At 33.7% G+C, this 14,962-nt stretch overlaps 1 protein-coding gene and 1 pseudogene across 3 annotated transcripts; one reads left to right on the top strand and one right to left on the bottom strand.

The window, feature by feature from the left end:
* Positions 1–895: 895 nt before the first annotated feature.
* LOC107936175 (ethylene receptor) lies at positions 896–5,131 on the top strand. 3 transcript variants are annotated; one of them, XM_016868850.2, is made up of 7 exons: positions 896–1,097; positions 1,810–2,753; positions 2,847–3,215; positions 3,306–3,572; positions 3,654–3,781; positions 3,917–4,114; positions 4,464–5,131. In XM_016868850.2, the coding sequence occupies exons 2-7, from the start codon at positions 1,851–1,853 to the stop codon at positions 4,819–4,821; spliced, it is 2,223 nt and encodes a 740-aa protein (XP_016724339.2). In that variant the 5' UTR covers positions 896–1,097; positions 1,810–1,850; the 3' UTR covers positions 4,822–5,131. The 3 variants fall into 3 exon arrangements, with proteins under 3 accessions (XP_016724339.2, XP_040942720.1, XP_040942718.1); XM_041086786.1 differs by lacking the exon at positions 896–1,097 and adding an exon at positions 1,111–1,213; XM_041086784.1 differs by lacking the exon at positions 896–1,097 and adding an exon at positions 1,216–1,297.
* Positions 5,132–6,954: 1,823 nt separating this feature from the next.
* Positions 6,955–10,902, bottom strand: LOC107936184 (beta-ureidopropionase-like; annotated as a pseudogene).
* Between the last annotated feature and the right edge of the window lie 4,060 nt (positions 10,903–14,962).

Raw genomic sequence — 14,962 nt, 5'->3', positions numbered from 1 at the left:
CTTACGATTCCATATCGGAATTGTATCTTAGTCCTTCAATTGGTTCACCAGCTCAAACTTTTACGACAACTCGAATCAACGACTTTTCTTAACTTTCCAATCTTACTTTTGCAACTAATAAAAAAAATTATATAATAAACTTAAAATTATCAAAATTAAGTATAAAACATGTATAAATTGGGCCTATTATCAAGATATTCTTATATAAAGAAAAGGTTTATTTTAGGGCTTGTTGGGTTGAATACTAGTTTTATGGGTTAGATTTGCTAGGTCAATGGGCCTCTCCTCTCCTATTTACTAAGTATTTTATTATTTATTTTTTTGAAAGCTATTATTTTTGTTTTAATTCAAAAGCATATAGCAATCAATTTTGAATTAATAATTAAAATTACGAATTTTTACGTGTATTGATATAAATTTTCACCATTAACCACATATATATATATTATAAATCTCTCTAATTCTATTAAATTACAAAAAGTGTTCCCAAAATATTAAGAGAAATTGAATATCTATTTTTATTTTAATGAGTCTCATCCATAATTATTTTTGCGTGAATTATTTTTTTAATCTTTTTAAGGACCGATAATATATCTAACTAAGAAGGAAGATAACCGTCTTTCCCTAGACTTTTTCCAATAAAGGAAAATGATGTAAGGAGAGAAGTAATTTCAAAAAGAACAAAACTTCAAAAAAGGAAAGCCAAAGAAACACAAGTTGTCATCCAAATTGGGTCCCCATTTCCCTTTTTAGGGGGAAGATTTCAACACTCTATCCTCACCCATCTGTGAAACTCTAACATAATCTCAGCCATACATCATGACCTCATTGGGTCCCACATCATTAATGATCAAGTAATAACTCAAAAGGTCGAAACGGACTTGATTAGTTCGTCTGTTACCAAACCCAATCTCACGGGTAAGTGAGAACATCATAAGCCGCCTACTTTCTTTTCTGCTCTGTCTACATTCGAGTTTCCCACTCCCCCTTATACCTTGTAAGAACAAAGACAACCCCCCCTTTTATAGATCGTTAAAAATGTTGTCTTGAAGGAAAATATTTGCAATTAAGCTGCTAAAAAGACAAAACTCAACAAGGTACTTTTGCTCTCTCCTATCCTTTTCAAATTGTTTTTGGTTTTTTTTGGAAGGGAGGGGGGAATTTTCTTTGATTTTTCAGCTAGTAAAATTTACTAGCTTGATTGGTTTTTTGGGTAAGTTTCAATTATTGGAAACTTGGGTTTTTATGTTTCCTTTCTTCTCTTCCAAACCCACCATTTCTTTCTCTCTGGTTCCAGGTCAAGCTTTTGCTTTCAGCTGTGAACAAAAGATTCTATTTTTTTCTTTTAATGATTTGGGGATTGGATAATTTGAATGATTTAATTGGTCTCACGAGTGTAATTTTGTTTTGATTGTTTGATTTACCGTAGAAGATATTTATGTATTACTTGACTACAAACTGCTTTATCGTTTTCATGGTCTACTTTTCATTTTACTTTGATTTTACAAGTTCTAGAACTTGGGTATGTCATTTCAAGTGTCACTGTTATCACAGATTTGTGTGAAGTGCATAATTCTAGTGGCTTCTGCTAGTTTGTTGGATTGAAACTCTTTTGTTCTTTTATGGTTTTGCTATCATAGTATGAGAAATTGTTTTCCTTTTCTGTTGAATTTGTTGCCGACTTTCTTTGATTAATCTGATAACTTAGTGTATGTAATTGTTAGGTATTGCAGAATCTAAATGTCTTTCTCAATGTTGTTAATCATGCATATTGGTCTTTGCATGTTATGATTTACCTTTCTCCTTCAGGTATATGAAGAAGGAGTGAGAGCCTAGGTGATTCAATCAGAATGGATTCTTGCAACTGTATTGAGCCGCAATGGCCACCAGATGATCTGTTAATGAAATATCAATATATTTCCGACTTCTTCATTGCGCTTGCTTATTTCTCAATTCCTTTAGAGCTTATATACTTTGTGAAGAAATCTGCCGTGTTTCCATATAGATGGGTACTTGTGCAATTTGGTGCCTTTATAGTACTTTGTGGTGCAACGCATCTTATTAACTTGTGGACTTTTACAATGCATACGAGAACTGTGGCTATGGTAATGACGACTGCTAAGGTTTTTACTGCTGTGGTATCGTGTGCAACTGCCTTGATGCTGGTGCATATTATTCCTGATTTATTGAGTGTTAAAACCCGAGAATTATTTTTGAAAAATAAGGCCGCCGAGCTCGATAGAGAAATGGGTCTAATTCGTACACAAGAGGAAACAGGTCGACATGTCAGGATGCTTACACATGAGATCAGAAGCACTTTGGATAGACATACAATATTAAAAACCACTCTTGTTGAATTGGGTCGAACTTTGGCACTAGAAGAATGTGCCCTGTGGATGCCAACACGTACTGGACTTGAGCTCCAACTTTCATACACTCTTCGTCAACAGAATCCAGTTGGGTATACTGTACCAATCCATCTTCCTGTGATCAATCAGGTATTTAGTAGCAGTCATGCAGTAAAAATATCCCCAAAATGTCCCGTGGCGCGAATACGCCCCGCAGGGAAGTACATGCCTGGGGAGGTGGTTGCTGTTCGTGTCCCACTCCTGCATCTCTCTAACTTCCAAATTAACGATTGGCCGGAACTTTCAACAAAACGATATGCTTTGATGGTTTTGATGCTCCCTTCTGATAGTGCAAGGCAATGGCATGCCCACGAACTGGAGCTTGTTGAAGTAGTTGCTGATCAGGTAACTAAGTTTGTCGCTCTTAGATTGTTGCATATGTTCCAGATATCAATGTTGCTAAAAGCACTTGATTTGTACATTTGTATAATGAATCAGGTGGCCGTTGCTCTTTCACATGCTGCAATTTTAGAAGAGTCAATGAGGGCTAGGGATCTTCTTATGGAGCAGAATGTTGCACTTGACCTTGCCAGAAGAGAAGCAGAGACGGCAATCCGTGCTCGAAATGATTTCTTGGCTGTTATGAATCACGAGATGAGAACCCCAATGCATGCTATTATTGCTCTATCTTCTTTACTGCAGGAAACCGAGTTAACACCTGAACAACGTCTGATGGTTGAAACGATTCTCAAGAGTAGTAACCTTCTTTCAACTCTAATAAATGATGTATTGGATCTTTCGAGGCTGGAAGATGGCAGCCTTCAACTAGACCTTGGAACTTTTAACCTTTTTGCCGTATTCAGAGAGGTAGAATTTCATTCTTTGGCTTCTGGAAAATTTTTAAAATTGCTGCTCGGTGTTTTTTCATTATAGTAACATGGTTTTATTGTGTTGTAGGTCCTTAACTTGATCAAGCCCATTGCATCTGTTAAAAAGCTTCATGTTTCATTAAATTTGGCTCCGGACTTGCCTGAATATGCCATTGGTGATGAGAAGCGCCTGATGCAAACAATTTTAAATGTCGTTGGTAATGCTGTGAAATTTTCAAAGGAGGGCAGCATTTCAATCACTGCTTTTGTCACAAAATCAGAATTACTGAGAGATTCTCAGACCCCTGAATTTTTCCCTGTGCCCAGCGATAATCACTTTTATTTGCGTGTACAGGTTGGTTCTGTTGTTGCCAGTTGTATTATGCTTTATCTTTAGTGGTTGATTAATGTTTATGCTTCTTCGCTTCTGGTGTAGGTGAAAGATTCAGGTGTAGGGATTAGCCCCCAAGATATTCCAAAGTTATTTACCAAATTTGCACAAACTCAATCAACGGCAACACGAAATTCTGGTGGCAGTGGTCTAGGTCTTGCCATTTGTAAGAGGTACACTTTTTCCCTGTACTTAGTTAGCATCTCGGTTATTGTTGTAGTGCATTGGCTTCAGCCCAACCTCTATACTGGTGTTTTTGATTTTTTAGCTATCTGCCTAATGTTTTACCTTCTTTATTATGTGATCAGATTTGTAAATCTAATGGAGGGACATATTTGGATCGAGAGTGAAGGTCTTGGTAAGGGATGTACTGCTATCTTCATGGTAAAACTCGGCATCCCGGAACGGTTGAACGAACCTAAACTTCCTTTCATGCCTAAAGTACCAACAAATCATGGTCCAACAGCTTTTCCCGGGCTTAAAGTTCTGGTTATGGATGAGAATGGGTCAGTTTCATCCTGTTCATGTTAATTCCTATTTATTTGATAATGTTTTTGATCATATTTCGTAGTTACAGATGATAAGATATATCCGGTACTCGTATTTCTTGCTTGTTTAGTTGCATATTATTTTCATGTATGCTTCTTCCATATGCATTAATGGTAAATTCACACTGCTATCATTATGATTTGCATATGATAAAAACATGCTTTTCACTGAGCTGATAAATTGTTACATTAAATGGGATGGGGTGTTTTCGATTGATGGACTGATGTAGAATAATTCGATTATGAGTACTGTTTTTTTCCTCCATGCCAAGTGAATGAACATGGAGTTGTTATGCCATCATTGCAGGGTTAGCCGGATGGTGACTAAGGGGCTTCTTGTGCATCTTGGGTGTGATGTAACGATGGTAAGCTCAAGGGAAGAGTGTTTGCGTGTAGTTTCTCATGAGCACAAGGTTGTTTTCATGGATGTTTGTGTTCCTGGTATGGATGGTTACGAAGTCGCAATCCGCATAAATGAGAAATTCACAAAACGCCATGAAAGGCCGATAATAGTAGCGCTCACCGGAAATACAGACAAGGTGACGAAAGAGAACTGCATGAGAGTCGGTATGGATGGTATTATATTGAAACCTGTTTCACTTGATAAAATGAGAAGTGTTTTATCGGATCTTTTGGAGCATCGAGTTCTTTTCGAGGCAATATAAGCACAAAGACAGTGTCTCGTTACCAACCAATTACAGGGAGACATAAACCCCCCCAAAAAAGGGGGAAGACCATGAAAGAATCACTACATTGCAGGCAAAACCAGAGGATTTAAAAGAATTATAGAGGAGTTGGTGCAAAATAATTTTCTTTTTGAGTTTCTTGTGCAACAAGCAAAAGGAAACAAAATTTATGGAAAGGGGTTTTGTAATAGGTTGTTGTGAGGAACAAAACTTGTAGCTGAGTTTACAAATGATACAGAATTCTACTAATGATTTTTATTTATTATAACATACACATTTTCTTTTCTTATTTTTCATGGATGCCTTTACTTTTTTTATTGAAATAGTGATTACCCGAATTATGGTGGATCATAAAATTACTCTTTAATAATAACAATAAATGACTGCATAACTTTTAAAAGTAAGTAAAAAGAAAAAGAGAAACTGAAAAAAAAAGTGAATAATAAAGCTTCCATAAAAAAAACTTTGAAAACCTCAAAATTATTATTTTTAAAAAATATTTTAAATTATATCACATAAGATTTGACATGCCAAACAATTTTAGTAACAGAAGAATCTAATGATATGATCTTAATTGTTTGAAGATGTAATAAGTATGATTTGAAGTTTAGAGGCCGACTTATAATCAACATCATGATTCGGAGATGTTGGTGCAATTACCTTTATGAAGTTATTTAGAAACCCCTCAAGATCACAAGATTGAGAAAGTTTGGTAGCTAAATTCTAACATCATTAAGCAACATATGCAATAGACTCTGGAGTCTTTCTCACTATCGTTCGATCGATTAATTTGTGCACTATGTTTAATAAATTAATTACTAAGATTATAGTTAATAGATTGAATGGATTATACTGAAGTTAGTGGAACCAAATCAAGTTAATTTTATTCCGAGTAGAGGCATCACGGATGATATTCTTATTGCCTAAGAAGTTATTCAAAGGTTGGGTGGATGCCTATCAAGGTAGACTTGGAGAAAACTGATGATAAAGTGCAATGGGATTTCTTAAGAGGATATTTGAACTAAGCAAGATTCCTAGGACTGCTTGTTCAGTTAATTATGCGATGCATCTCATCTTCTTCAATGCAAGTGCTATGGAATGGGGGATTAGGCAATTAGCTGAAGAGTTCAAACCGACAAGTGGAATTACAAAAGACGATCCTCATTGTCCTATCTATTTGTCCTTGGGATGGAGTGTCTACGACATAGTATTAAACATGCTGTTGATAAAAATGAGTGGCATTCAATTCGTCTGGCAAGGCAGGGTTCGCAAATCTCCCATTTGTTCTTTGCTACGATTTAGTCTTGGTTTGTGAGGCTGATATGGTGCAAGCGAGGGTGGTTCGATTCATTCTTGAATAGTTCAGTACGTTCTTAGGCCATTGGATAAATGCCAATAAATATATTTACATATATACTTTTGAAAAATAATTCTCATGTTTCCTCTTGTGTACGAATTAGACCCATTTCTCTATCGAGCTCGGCGGCCTTAATTCTCAAAAGTAATTCTCGGGTTTTGACACTCAATACATCAGGAATAATATGTACCAGCATCAAGGCAGTTGCACATGATACCACAGCAGTCGTCATTACCATGGCCACGGTTCTCGTATGCATTGTAAAAGTCCACAAGTTAATAAGCTCTAAAGGAATTGAGAACTAAGCAAGCGCAATGAAGAAGTCGAAAATATATTGATATTTCATTAACAGATCATCTGGCGGCCATTGCGGCTCAATGCAATTGCAAGCATCCATTCTGATTGAACCACCTAAGCTCTCACTCCTCCATATAACTGACTCACTCCTCCATATAACTGAAAGAGAAAGGTAGATCATAACATGCAAACGCCAATATACATGATTCACAACATTGAGAAAGACACTTAGACTCCGTTTGTTTGCCAGTAAAATATTTTTTAAAAAATGATTTACTTTTACTTTTCTAGAAATGATTTACTTTTCTGGAATTTGAATGAATCTGTATAAAATATTTTCTGTTGTTTGGCAAATTTTCTGAAAATATTTTCTAGAAAAGCTGTTTTTACATATATTAATAAATTTATATATATATTAATAAATTTATATATTAAACAGAAACGGGCACAAATACTAACAAACACAAACACAACGAACTTGTTCTTGTGGATGATTCAATATGATATATCAATACAGTTTCTATTTTCATCTCCATTTATTAACTTCATACATTGAGCTACAATTAGTACCTGGAACTTAAGAAGACAGGTACTTAAAAAGACTTCTTATGTAAAAAGGGATCAGAGATGACTTGGGGTTCAAAGTCTGGTTTCAGATAACTGGCAAGCGTATCTGCATATAACTCATATCTTGCAGTCATTCGGAACCCCCATTTGTCTTTCAGTTGCCTACAGAGGTTAAGATCCATATCTGAGATCATCAGTCCATCCTTAAAACGGGAGAGTGATGGTGTGCAGGAAGCATCAGGTGCTGAAAAATGACTAGATCCATAGAAATGGCCAAAATCTGGATGTTGTGGCTTTCCATCCCCTGAGGTGAATGGGTTGGGGAAAATCTCAGTCCCTACACGATTGATTGACCCAACAAAGTAACTGTTTGCTATTGAAGCGTTACGTGCCTGTAATATAAAGGAATAATATGTCAAACGACTTGTAGAAGACAGTTCGGTGGTAGGCAGGCATTAACTGATATAATGCTAACATCTGTATCAAAATGTCACTTGCACCTGTAATATTAGATGACTCCCTACTAAATCAGTATCACATCCAATCTTTAGATAGTTACGTATTATATGAAATGGGGGTAAAGAATAACCTCAATGGGCCACATTGGTTCACTAAGTTCACCGACCGTGGCTGATGGGTTGAAAACGATCTCAGCACCATTCAAACCAAAAGCTAGCCAATTCAAAGGATGGTGCCTTCCGTAACATATATTAACAGCAATCTTCCCATAAACAGTCTCAAATACAGGATGCCCGGTATTTCCTTCCATATAATACGTGCTCTCATTGAAGTCCCCAACTCTAGGAATATGGTTCTGCCAGAAGCCAGTCAATTAAGCAAAATAAATAAAAATTCAAGAAACATAAACCCAAACCCAGATAAACTACTGCGTTTACCTTACGGTGCTTGCCTATTATGTTGCCATGATTTCCAATTATAACAGCAGTATTCCAGAGTCTCTCCATGATTTATATCCCTCTCAAGAATTGATCTTATAATGACCATGTTATACTTGAGTGCAAATTCCTGAAGAAATTGTGTAGATTCCCTGTTAACAGGTTCTGCAAATTCACACCACCTCTTTTCTCGTGTACAGAAGGCAAATGGCATCATCCATGCTTCCTGAACTTGCATCATAGACTCATTAATTTGCATTTTCAGAATATTATGCATCGATCAATAAAATTGACCATACCTGCAAGCATAGTATGTTGACTCCTGAAGCACCAGCAGCATCAATTATTGGTCTCAATTTCTCAAATATAGCTTTTTTCTGGTCTGAAAAGGGAGCAGTGGTTGGGAAAGCAATGGAGTTCTGAATAAGACCGACCCTTACCCGGGATTCTCTTCACAACTCTTTGTCAGCAGAAAATTTGTAAGCCTGGAATGATTTGAAATGGAAAAGCACATATAACTGCCTTCTACAATATACTTGTATTGAAATGACAAAAATGTACGGAGATAATAGCTACAAGTATGCTCAGGTCATGTCGGTGAGAGAATAATTTTGTAATGAGAAAAGGGATGTTTTTCAACCACTTAGATAAGAGTGGATTGAATGAAAATCAACATATTTCAAGGAGATCCTGGTAGTACTAAAATTATACATTAGAACTATTATAACCAAATGTTCAAATGTATGAACTAGAAACTGGAAAAGGGGGAAAATGGAGGAAGTAAAATATTCCATACAAATATCAGAATATATGACATAGATTAACTAACCCTGCCTAAAGATTAACATAATCTTCAGTTGCAGTCAAAATGCATGGTAGTGCCTTGTATATCTAAAGTGTCCAAAACATATATTGTTCCTTCACTTTGATTGTTTTATAAGAGTATTACGATTTCAGCCAGGCCAACCTTGTGGTTATTGTTTTCCAATATTGATGAGCTAAGATGATGGATCTCTATATCAACGAATCGTTATAATGCAGTAATGTTGGATAAATAAATAGGCACCTGAAGATCAAAATCATGTTTTGAAGAGAGGGCTTTAGCTGATTCAGGTGGAACAATAGTTTCAAGTGCTTTTCCGCAATTCAGCCCCAGAAGCAACCGGCTGACTTCCTATTAATAAACCATAACAAAATTCCAAAAGATTGTTACTTTCACCAGCAATAAGATCAGTAGATTTTGACTTTTAATAGGCAAAACATGTTACTTGTTAATGAGATAAACTGTTTACAAATTCTAGGATCGACTGCAATGATCATTTCAGTGGCAAAAACTGACCAAAATGACAATAACCAATCGATTCATAATAGACAATTTGAAATGGGGTTTCCTTTTTCATGATCAAATTTGCTTTTACAGTTAATAAATATATATAAGCAAGAAAAATAACAGGAAAGATTGGAATTTTTTTGCCCAGTGCATGGCCAGATTAAGAAAAACAAAAATACCCAATTAAATCAATAAAGTGAAGACAGATAAATTACAACCCGGAAAGCGGGAAAAAAGAAAAAGAAAAGACCTGGTAGAGTTGAGGCTTGAGATTTGCGCTCAAGAGGTGGTGAAGCGAATTATACCCACAAATTGATCCATCTTTGAAACTTTGCTTTTCTTCTGTGCTTACATTTTCTTTCCCAATTCCATCAGTTTTCTCCATTTTCTGATTCCCTCAATTATTGCTCCGAAATCAAAACATAGAAAAAAGGTTGATGAACGCCGGTGTCTGGTGTTGAGAATCGGTGTTGGCTGATGGCAAGCAGAAGATCAGGTGTCAAGGATAGGGGAAGGGGAAGGGGAAGGGGAAGGGAAAGGGAAGATCGGTGTCTAATTTTCCTGAAAATGTCTTACCGACTTAGAAACGGTAAGACATTTTCCAAAATTAAGGCTTCTTTTTCCCGTGTTTGTAATTGATTTTACGTTAAGAAAATATTTTCAGCCAAACAAACACTGGAAAAGGCTGAAAACCTTTTCCGAAAAATATTTTACTTCCAAACAAACGGAGAAAGAACACTAAGTTATCAGGTTAATTAATGAAAGTCGGCAAGGAATTCAACAAAAGAGGAAAAAAATTCTCAATTTATGATAACAAAAACCATAAAAGAACAAAAGAGTTTCAATCCAACAAAGTAGCAGAAGCCACTAGAATTATGCACTTCACACAAACCTGTGATAACAGTGACACTTGAAAAGACATACCCAAGTTCCAGAACTTGTAAAATCAAAGTAAAATGAAAAGTAGACCATGAAAACGATAAAGCAGTTTGTAGTCAAGTTATACATAAATTATCTTCTACAGTAAATCAAACAATCAAAACAAAATTACACTCGTGAGACCAATTAAATCACTCATATTATCCAATCCCCAAATCATTAAAAGAAAAAAAAAATTCTTTTGTTCACAGCTGAAAGCAAAAGCTTGACCTGGAATCAGAGAGAAAGAAATGATGGGTTTGGAAGAGAAGAAGGTAAACATAAAAACCCAAGTTTCCAATAATTGAAATTTACCCAAAAAACCAATCAAGCTAGTAAATTTTTCTAGCTGAAAAATCAAAGAAAATCCCCCCCCCCAAAAAAAAAACAAGCTATATCCAAAAAAAATCAAAAACAATTTGAAAAGGATAGGAGAGAGCAAAAGTACCTTGTTGAATTTTGTCTTTTTAGCAGCTTAATTGCAAATATTTTCCTTCAAGACAACATTTTTAACGATCTATAAAAGGGGGGGTTGTCTTTGTTCTTACAAGGTATAAGGGGGAGTGGGAAACTCGAATGCAGACACACCAGAAGAGAAAGTAGGCGGCTTATGATGGGCTCACCTACCCGTGAGTTTGGGTTTGGTAACAGACTGAGTAATTTTATGACCAAATTTGGATGATCACTTGGGTTTCTTTGGTTCTCTCTTTAATTAATTTTGTTTTTAAAATTTATTAAAATATAAATAGGAATTCAATCAATTAAATCAATTCATGTTGATTTTCTATGAATATTTTGAGAACTCTTTTTTTTTTCAATTTAAAAGAATTAGATTTTTATTTGAAGAGATTTATAAATATATATAATTAATGATGAAAAATTATATGAAAATTGATTGCTCTATGCTCTACTTTTGATCTAAAAATAAATATTTAATAAATAGGAGAAGACAGGCCCATTGACCTACCAAAGCTAACCCTTAAAACTAAAATTCAACCAAACAAGTCCATCAGGCCCTAAATTAATTCTTTTCTTCCCAAACTGTAAATTAGTCAATGGGCTTTACTTCAAAAATACTTAAGCCTAGTTTATACAAGAAAACAAAATAATTTTTGAGATAAATTTGAAAACTATATATGAATTTTAATTTAATGATCGGATCGTTAAAATATTAAACGTACAAAGAGATACAAAAGCGTGCAGGATGTAAGTAGATCACTCCCCATATATATAGTCAATAGCATAAAGGAGCAGTTGTTAAAGCCTCTTGCTGACATCTCAATGACCCAAGTTCAAATCCTATTGATGTAATTTCTTTTCTCTTGTCTGTAACTTAATTTTATAAAATTATATATATATAGATATATGGGAGGACTTAAATAAATTTGGGTTATCAATTTACAAATATGATCATATTTCAATAAAATTTAAGGCCTATGTTTCGAACTACACCAAACTTGGACAAGTATATTTGGTATTGATACAATGCAATGACTTGATCCGATTTAGTCTATGAACACTTTTACTTTCAAAGTATTGCGATGGATATGCTTTTAGTGTTATTTGATATATATATCAATTTTCGATATAAAATCACTTTGGTATCGACTAATATCGGATCGTTATAGTAAAGGTAAAGTTAATAAAATTGTATTAGAATGCAAGGAAAATAATTAGTAATCTATTTTAAAAGGCAGAACCCAACCTTTTTAAGCCTTGCAATCTTGGGTTAGCTTACCCAATAGCCATACAAGGCCTTAAATGTAAATAATTGAAAGGAAAACCCCAAACACTCACTATATATATGGGCATTTCTCTTTTCGATTTGCAATGTGAGTATTTTGTGTGTGTGTGTTTTTTTTTATAATTGCTATAAATTTTTTCTTCCAATTTTCAAACTTTCCATACATTTGATAATTTAAATTTACAATAAAATGAGAAAAGAAGAAGTACTAATGCTACCAATAAGACCATGTGGCTTGACAAAACATGTGATATGGCTATATGATCAATTGATTGTGTGACAAAGTTGGGTAGAAAAAATTGACGGTCCATTAAATAAAATATAAATGATGGAAGTTTGTATTATAGACGTAATATTTTTAGCTCATGGATGAAAATAATATATTTACAAATGATGATGAATTATTTATAATTTTCTACAAGAATTTCATTATTCAACCCATTGGAATGTAAATCTCGAAAATTCTAAGCATTAATGATGGATGAAAGCAAAATTTTAAAAGAAAAAATAACTCATTTTCAAGTCAAATATATTGGTTAGAATCATCAACCACATAATTTGGCATGTGCTAAATTCATCCACATCATCCCAAACCGACCTATTTGCAATTGGTTCTTGGATTCTTTGAACTATAAAAGACAAGAAGAAAAACAAATGATGGAGAAAAAATTGCCACAAAATTACTTTTGTCTTGTGAAGGAGTTAGTAGTAGTTTAGTGAAATTGTGGCTGTTACATCAAGTTTTGCGTTAGAAATGGGAGATTCGTATCCGACATATTCGGAGAGCTCTTAATAGTGTTGCTAATCACATAACTAAATGTTTTGATACGTTTATTTAGATCCCCATCGACTTCGTTCATGAACTTACTTGTTGGAAGAGATCACAACATATCTATTTCCTCTTGTTTATGATTTTATCTAATGAAATTACTTAATACTGTACTTTTCTAAAAAAATTAGAAAAAAGGAATTTATATATTATTATGGCTAATATTTTGGTTAACTAGCTATTAGTCAACTTGATTTATTTTTTAATTAATTCTATGAAAACTTATACATGACTTTAGGTTCAAAATATAATTCTCTCGATATTATTATAAAAGCAATTATCTCATTTATATTTAATCACTAGTGAGATTAGCAAGATCTCAAACATTTTAGGATATATTTAAGAATATATATATATATATATATATATGAGATAGTTAGAAAATTTTTAAGGAGGTGAAAATTGAATTATAAATATTTCAAGAGATAAAAATATAATTTTATAATGTATTAATTTATAATTTCATTATTTTTAAGGGACTAAATTTTTTTTCTTTTTAGATTTGGGAGTCAAAGTATAAATTTACCATTGATTAATTTGTAATATTATTGTCTTTAGAGTGATAGCTAAAATTTTTCATTTTTAGAAGGAACCAAGGCCCTTGCTAGCTAGAAGTGTTCATGGGCCGAGTTGGGCCAACCCGAAAAATGGGTCGAAAATTTTGCTCAAGCTTAGTCTGGATAAAAATGTTAAAATTTGGGCCTGGCCCACCTGCATTAATTTTTTTATATAATTTTTAAATATATATAATACATCAAAAATACTAGAAACATTAAAATAAATATTTCCTAACAAATTGAAAATAAATTTTAAAAAATATGTATACTTAAATAACACTAAAATAGATGTAATTTAATAAGCAAATGCCTCTAAAATAATAATAAAATTAACAATAAAACAAGCATTATACAATATCCAAACAATATCAACAAAATAATAATAACATAATAATAAAATGATAGCAAAATAGGGGAAAACAACAAGAAAATAGCATTAAAACAACAATAACAAAAAAATTGTCATTTTGTCAATTCAGGTTGGGTCAGGCCAAAGCCAAAAATGCCTATTTTTTAAACGAGTTTTATTTTTTTGCCCAAGTATATCTTTTGGGCCTATATATTTATCAAAACCTATTTTTTGAAACTATATTTTTGTCCATTTTTCGGGATAGGTGGCCTGGCCCATGAGCAGATCTATTGCTAGCCTCCTACTGTTGCCTTTGTGTATATAAATACACACTTTTGGTAAAATCCTCAACTGCCATACAGACCACATTCAAATGATCGTATAAACCCCTCGCCCATAAATTAAAAGATAAAATCTACTTCAACACGTTTGAACCCACACTCTCTTTATTATTACAATAACAACAATATCAACTGAGACAACATTTAATTCACTATATTAAACTTATATGTTAAAGAAATTTCTTAAAATTAAAGCCGTTTTAAGTGGGCCTTAGACCAAAAATGAAGGATTTTATATATTTTTTCTTTTTGGATTGAAATGTAAGGTTAGAACTCACAAATATCTTTCATCAGGAGTGTTAGGACCATTAATTTTAATGTTTTTCTACACTGTACTTGTTTACGTAGTAAAGCGTGAATCAAATACAAATTGCTGATTGGCCAAATCCATAACAAAAATAAATAAATAAATAAAAGAAAGTAGAGAAGACGACAAGTCGACAGACAACTAGTGATTAATTGCCCAGTCAAATGGTCCGAAATTTGAAGTATCTTCCAACAGAAAAAAAAAAAAGAAGCTAAACAATAATTCAACATTACCAAAATCCCCATATGTTATTTCTTAGAAATTTCCGCAAGTTTCAAACAAAAGATCAAGCAAGAAAAAAAAAGAGATGAGAAATTGACTACTCTTTTAACAAGGTAATGCCATGGAGGATTCTTACAAAGAATCTAAACATTAATATTACATCTCAATGGTACACATGTTGTTTTATTTTATATATTGTCTTTGTCATAATCAATGTCGTATGCAACCAAAAAGTAGAATAAAAGTGGAAAGCAAATCACGAATTTGTAGTGCGGTTGGTTTATGTAATGAATAAAGATAGTGGTGTGTGAGTTGACTGAGGAGGATGAGTTGGCTATACCGAGTCAAAACACGGTGGATTGGACACGCATCCCCATCAATTTTTGGTTATGATGAGGAGACGACA

Source organism: Gossypium hirsutum, chromosome D01, assembly GCF_007990345.1.
Source record: "Gossypium hirsutum isolate 1008001.06 chromosome D01, Gossypium_hirsutum_v2.1, whole genome shotgun sequence".
NCBI lineage: Eukaryota > Viridiplantae > Streptophyta > Magnoliopsida > Malvales > Malvaceae > Gossypium > Gossypium hirsutum.
Note: the sequence above shows the minus strand (reverse complement) of the source record. Positions and strands in the feature narration are given on the sequence as shown.